This window comes from Crocodylus porosus, unplaced genomic scaffold (assembly GCF_001723895.1).
Source record: "Crocodylus porosus isolate Cpor-Errol unplaced genomic scaffold, CroPor_comp1, whole genome shotgun sequence".
Lineage (NCBI taxonomy): Eukaryota > Metazoa > Chordata > Crocodylia > Crocodylidae > Crocodylus > Crocodylus porosus.
In genome coordinates, this window is record NW_017728947.1 from 2,051,381 (window position 1) to 2,058,401 (window position 7,021).

General features: G+C 44.5%; 2 protein-coding genes across 6 annotated transcripts in view; both read left to right on the top strand.

Moving 5' to 3' along the window:
- LOC109320799 (AP-2 complex subunit alpha-2) overlaps positions 1-7,021 on the top strand; it is a 621,923-nt gene that overhangs the window by 349,836 nt on the left and 265,066 nt on the right. The window lies entirely within an intron of this gene.
- The window catches only part of CCDC155 (coiled-coil domain containing 155), a 25,906-nt gene that overhangs the window by 1,488 nt on the left and 17,397 nt on the right, over positions 1-7,021 (top strand). Inside the window, exons 2-7 of the mRNA XM_019551119.1 lie at positions 1,011-1,124; positions 2,248-2,428; positions 3,448-3,509; positions 4,622-4,694; positions 5,417-5,578; positions 6,097-6,214. Coding sequence (XP_019406664.1) covers positions 1,011-1,124; positions 2,248-2,428; positions 3,448-3,509; positions 4,622-4,694; positions 5,417-5,578; positions 6,097-6,214 — 710 coding nt within the window. The remainder of the gene's footprint in view (positions 1-1,010; positions 1,125-2,247; positions 2,429-3,447; positions 3,510-4,621; positions 4,695-5,416; positions 5,579-6,096; positions 6,215-7,021) is intronic.

Genomic DNA, 7,021 nt, shown 5'->3' on the forward strand with positions numbered 1-7,021 from the left:
ACCCCAGCTGACTTCCTGCCCTTTGGGCAGGGGGCTGGACTCGATGATCTCCCGAGGTCCCTTCCAGCCCTAACGTCTATGAAATCTATGAAGCTACGTGTGCCCACCCCAGGGCAAAAACATACAAGAGAACTGCATTTGCTGTGATGCTGGAAAAGAAGGCAAGGCCCTCTGCATTCAAACCCTCTACGTGCTGCTTGAAGGGACTTACCTGAAATTTTAAGGAATGCTGAGGGCAGTTTTTTGCGGAGTCCGATGCGACTTAAGCAAGTCATAGAGATGGATGAAGTCATCACTTTTGTCACAGGCCTCGGATTCAAACTGTTCCACTTGGATATTATTACTAAGGATGCCCACTTGGTTACTCCAGGTTGTGAGGGTTAGTCCAAATAGCATTTGGGTACCACAATGATTGCTGTAGGATAGACAAGAGGAAGTATTATGGCAATGGGTGGATAGGTAGATATTGTGTATAGACAGACACACACACACGCCATGCCCACTTTGGCTATACATAATAGGCCCTGCAAACTAAATTCTTTACTGATTTAATCCCTGCAATTTGACCTCGTAAGCCAGGATCTCTGCCAATACATGAGCATAACTCCAGAACATTTAAATTTAAAATCAGGAGAATTAAGATAGATTGAGCTGGGATAGCCTAAAAGCTGATTTTGGCTTGGTGACATTCCTGAGTACAAATGGATTTTTTGTAGGGTGTGTAGGTGTGTGCATGTGTGTGAATCATGTAACTGTAAAAGGTGGAGCAGGGGAAAGACTATGTCTTGGACCATTTTACCCCTTTCTGTGCTGTCAAACATACCAGGATTGTTCCTAACAGTGTATTCATAAAACATTTATCCAAGTATCCCACTATTCCACAGTCCATAACAGTATGACAGGAACAGCCCAAAAGGGAGGATCTGCTTGCAGGTAATCTGACTTAGAAGCTATCCTCACCAAAAGATGGTCTGTCCTGCTGCAACTGTAAATCTCCTATTCCTTGCCAGTGTCATGGAACAGCCTTGTCCTCAGCACCAAGAGCAACATTCTGAGTGGGGGTCGTTGCTCAGAGGAGCATGTACTCAACTGCACTTTTGAAGCCTGTGATCCGGAACAAACAGGTAGAAAGCTTTTCTAACGTCAACTGGAAATTTGCACTTTGTGGCTAAGAGCTTTAGTGGTACTGGAAAGTCAAGTTCTCTTAGATCTGAAAGCTTTTCTGTGATGAGACCAATTTGGCAAATCCCACTCCCTCCCACATCTCCTGGCCTTACACATTTCCACTCACAGCCCACGTTCTGATGTCTGGAATCCTTTAAAAATATCTAGCATCATCAGGCTGGAGATTTTTCTACACTCTTAAGAATTCACAAGTATGGCTCAGTTGACATTACATGGACAGGACTCTGCCTGGTAAATTTCAGAGTAACTCATTACTGAAGAGGTTCTATATTGCTGTGGAGAAAGGGCACAGATTACTGGCTCCTGGGTTCAGAACGTTACAGTTGCTCACACCCTTGATAGGGGCTGTAGCTTCCAGCATGCAATGCTCCATCTTGAGCTGAACAGTATTTTGTTTGCAACAAGGTGGACCCCTGCATTCTGGGATATGCAATCTCTCTAAAATGCACTCTTGAATGCTGGCAAGACAGGCATTGCTTGTTTCTCTGTCAGGACCAACTACAAGAGAACCTAATCCCTGTGCATTAAAAATTACACAGGCCAAAAGATCAGTGAGGGGACTCAGCTGTTCTGAAAACAAGGCCCTTTTTTTGAGCTGGCTCTTCAAGCCTTTTTGATGTGGCTTGAAGAGTGAACTTTCAGAAGAGGTCTTGTAGTCAATGCTTTATATCATACAGTAATTCCAGAAGCTATTTTATTGTTAGCACCTAATTGCTGCACGGTCACTGATGCCTTATGTCAAAAATCCTTCTCTAATTTTAGTTTAACTTTCCTTGTAGCTACCCTAGAGGTTTAACAGTGCCAAACTTCACTATGAAGGAAAGCAGGCATAAAAGAAATAAAACAAATGATTATCTTTGCTACTACTTATTTATTCAGTAGTACGGAGACCACATCCCATTATGCCAAGCACTTTAAAAACACAGAGCTAGCCTCAGGGAACTTACAGTCTAGCTACTAGGCAGAGATAAAGGAGGTCTTATCCCTGCTTTACAGGTGGAAAAATTGAAGGGGAAATGCCCAAGGATGTGCTTGTTGCCTGTTTGTGATCATTGCTTTCAGGAAAGGTACCTGTTTTCCGGATTATTGAGTACCTGCAGGCCATGACGGGCCAAAGCTGTGAGGAAGGGAGACTGCAAGCTCTTTATAAGATGCTGGACCCAGAAGAAAGGAGTGTTGCTGTGGATCTGCCAACTTTTCATGCTGTCATGAAGGATTGGATCTCAGACTGTCGACAGGATGGGTCAGTGGTCATTAGAAGCTGCTTTAAGAACTCGCATAGCTTAATCACCACTCCTTTTGGCAAGGGTGGAAAACTGAGGCACAGAGAGGCAATAGACAATACACAAAGCTATTTAGATGCCTAAAATGCAGAAGGGCTGCCTAGTAGGATTTTCAAAGATGTCTGTTTAACAAAACAAACCCAACAGGCATTAGGTATCCAGGCACTTCTGAAAAATTCCTGTACATCTTTAGGTGCCTATCTACCTTTGGAAGCCTCTTAAAACTAGGTTGTTAAAGTCATACAGTTAGTAGGTGGGAATCTAGTTTTGCCTTGTATCCCTGTCTGTTCTAACTTCCTAGGCAACACATTTGGAAAGAGCTTAGACTAGAACACCCCAGGAGTCCTGGCTCCCAGGCCCACTCTTGCTTTCCTCAACCAAAAAAAATCACAGGAACAGAACCTCAGAGTCTTTCTTTCTCCTACTTATCTGTATTGCCTCCAAGAGCTGAGAGTAGAACCCAGGAGTTCTCACTTTCAGTCCCTTGGTCTAATCACCTGACTTAATTTACAAAGGTAGGAATAGAATCTAGGAGTCCCTTTACTGTAATCCCTGGGTCAGACTGCTACAGAATCTGTGTCCAATACTCTGAATACCTTTGTCATCTGTCCATTTTAGGCTTTCACAAAAAAAGGTTCCCAAATCAGCTCCATTCCCTTCTAATAAAAACAAGATGAAATGCAGAATGTGATCTTATCCTGGCTTTTGATATTGCAGCTATATCTAGGACGACATGGGTGGCCTTCCTCTTTTGTCTGCATCCCTCAGATCTGAATGTTTCCCCCTGTTGACACGCAACTGATTAAGCAACTTTATTGCAAAACCTCCTAGTGAACTGAGAGAACTCATTCCATCCTTTTGCTTATTAGAGGCAGATGGTGAATAAAGAAAGGTCATCCAATACAGCCAGAGCATGTGGTGATCCATTTCATGGACACAGCAATAAAGCAGGAATGATGACTATTAATTTATGTTCCAGGGGATTAGAGTGCACCAAAGAGCAAGACAACTTTGTGGACAATATTTGCCTGTTACCATCTGGTAGGTGCTTGTGCTGAAAGGGATAAAAGGGAAAGAAAAAAAGAAGGATGGTGTATTTAGTGCTAAATATAGATAGTTTTTTAATGCAGCCTTGGGAAATAAGGCCTTTCTCTTCGTTCATTATGCCAAGGGTACCCAGAATTCTCATGGGTTTTGAAATACACTTACAGAACAGCTTTCCTCTTCCCCTCTCACCCCACAGCTGCAGTATTTTAGTGCCTTCTGAGCATTTGCTAATATAGAAAGATCAATTGCTGCCTCTCTCTTCCTTCCGGGTCTGGATTAGACAGAACATGATTAGTGTAGAAGGGCAAGGGGTGGCATTTGATTATGTTGGTTTGTGTGAGTGAGGAAGTCTGTGGCTCAGACTACAGGGGACAGATTCTGGGCTTCTGCAAAATGGAAAGAAACCAAGTTTAACTGGTGATCTGGAAGTTTCTCCCAATGTTAGGGCAGGGGGGTCCCAATGATGGAAATGGAACCTGAGTCCTGACTCCCTGTTATAACTTTTTAGTAATCTTAGATGCTCAGGTTATGTGAACATCTATAGTGATGGATGCAGTATAAGATCAGGTGAAAGAGAGAGAGGATGAGGATGTAGGTAATATAGATAACAGGTTTTTAGCATAGGAAACATGGGTGGGTTGAAGGAAATACCTCTATATTCTAGCTGTTTCCATCTACTGTAACACTTCCAAGGGCCTATGAGCAGCCAGGCACATACCAAAGTACTCCCCCAGGCAGCTCTGTCTTATGTGGAGAGTCAGAGTGGTGTCTGGCTAACTCCAGGATTGGGGAAACACAGATGTAGCATCTTTCCCCATGCCCTACATTAAAGCTGTTTAGAAGTCTATTCTGAGTGGCATGATCCCTCTCCATGGGCCTTGTCATTAGTTCACTGGTTTTTCAGAAATAAGTTGCATCTAACCTTCAAGACCAGTTGTTTCCCCACCCCTCCCCCACCTGCCTAGTAAACAGGAGCTATTTGTTAAATCCCTGCCAGTGTTTACTTTCCTGGTAATGCCCCACTTATTTGTGGCAGCAAAGTGGATGGGGACCAGAAAGCCACTGCAAAGCCACACCCCTAAAATTGATCTCTATCCCCTTTTTAGGGAAAAAGAGGAAGGCAGCAGGTAGTGCTGCTCAGTTAGAGGGCTATGGCAGGGACTTCAACACCAGGAACTTGTAAGTACTAATTTATTGTCAAAGGAGGACTGGAACATTTGTATGGAATCTTCTGCCACAGAAAATCACAGTAGGCTTGGACCTTTGTATATTTCCAGATATTTTTACTACATATGAATAGTTAGGATCCTCTCAGGCTAGGGGAACAGATTCCCAGGGGATGTAGGAGATTCCCTGTCTTGCTGTCTTCAGGTCCAAACTGGATACCTTTCTCGAAGAGATGCATTGGCAAAACACAAATCCAATATAGGTGTAACTGGGTGAAATGTAAGGGCATGTGCTACATGGGAGTTCAGGCAAGAAAATATAATAGTCCTTTCTGGGCTTAAATACTATAAACTTAATTTCACAGAAACTTTCCAGAGACTTGGATTCAGAGGGGCAGTGCTTCTGGGAACCCTAGGATTCAGGACTTCTGGGTCATCTCCTTACATTGACACTGGTTTGTTGTGGGACCTGGCATTGGTCCCTTTCCCTCTCTGTGCCCCTGAACAGGATGTTGAGCAGCTGGATTCAAGCTGTTCTTTCACTGGCATTCTATGATGGAATAGATTGTTGAGGCTGGGACTCTCAATGTAGTGACTAGGCCTGAAAGGAACCTGATACTTAGCTAAGGGTACTTTCTACAGCATTGGACTGCTTACTATGAGACGAGATGTGAAAGTGGCTCATGATCACAGATCTCCCTGCTGACAGCTCCTTCTTCCTTTCTGCTGGTCTAGGGAAGAGGCTGTGGCTCTTGCAAGCATTATTGAAGACCTAGAGTGCAGCAACAAGAAGCTGGCTGTGGAGAATGCCAAGTTGCAGAGGACCATTGAGTCAGCTGAGGAGATCAATTCCCGGCTTACTGAAGAGATCTCTGAGCTGAAGGGACAGCTAAGAGGGTAAAGTGGAGGGATGGAAGACAGTCCCAGCTGTGGCAGGGAATGGAATAGAGAGACTCAAGAAGGTGACCCCTCCCTTTAGTCGGGGCTGGCTCCTTGACTCTTGCCATAGTGGGTATCATGGGGCAGGGAGCAGTCTGGGGCACTCAGTGGGATGGTGTTCTGTATTCTGTCGGCACTGGCTTCAGTGTGGTGCAATGCCAGCGTGGATGTGGTGCAGTGATACAGCAATGTTGGCAGCTCTGGCTCCTATCCATGTCTTGCCAACACAGCCGCTCACAGGGGACACATGCTGTAATGGTACAAGCAGCCAGGTGTGGACATGCTCCAGCAGGAAAAGTGTCAGCGACTGTAAGCCAATAAGAGCTGCAGGGACAAAACATTCTAGTGCATTCAGGACCTATTTTATTTTGTGAGACTTGTTTCTTTACTATAATTGCCCAGTCAGTTCCCCTTGACCTTGCTAATTAAGAAGCCCTGAGGTACTGCACCATCTCACCAGCTGCTGTCCTTGATAGTATGCAGCAGGCACTGGAACAAGCCAAGTACATGGCTAATGAGCTAGAAGACCTGAAGGCTATTGAAAAAAGGCTAGAAGAGGAAAACGGTAGACTTCACACCCAAGCTCGGCAGCTGGTAGGTGCTTTAGTTTAGCAGATTTTTCCCTGCCTACTGGTTTTGAGCACCTGGCCTGTTTTTTTTATATGGATAGTAGTAGAGTAGACATGTGAATCCTGGGTTCTGTCCCAGCGCTAGGAGGAGTGAGTTTGGCGGGGGAAGAGGAGGAAAGAGCTGACAGCCAGGATGCAGACAAAAACCCCAGGCAACTGCAACTGACTTTACTGTTTGACTGGATAAGCCATGTAAGGAGTCCTGTTGAGACTCTATCTGGCTACTAGCAAGGCTACAATCATGTATCCACCCAAAAGAACAAACTGCTTTGCATTCTCTTGGAAGAAAACTGAGGTGGGGGGAGGGAGGCTCTGAAAGTGATCAGGAGAAATCAACCTCTTGTCTCGTGTCATGAGTTGGTGAAGTCTCAGCATCACTCCCAATGAGATGAACCGGTGTGTTACAGAACTACAATTGCATCTGGTACTAAACTAAAAACCATGGTCCCTAACATCTAGAGCCTGATTCTTGGATGAACTAAATTGGTGGAGCTACATCCATTTCAACTGTGATTTACACTGCGTTCTTAGGTTCTCAACTGGTATAAATGAACATCAGCAGGGGGCATAGCACACCCATGTGCAAAGGAGAACTTTTCCCTCCTGGCTGCCCATACTATCACCATTCTGAGGGATAAACAGTCTTCAAATGCAAAATGAGCTTCTATAGAGAAGATGGCAATCAATTGTTCTCTATATGTACAGGAGACAGGACAAGTAGCAACTGGGTTGCCAATAAATTGCAGCTAAGGAGATCTTTTTTTTTTTTTTT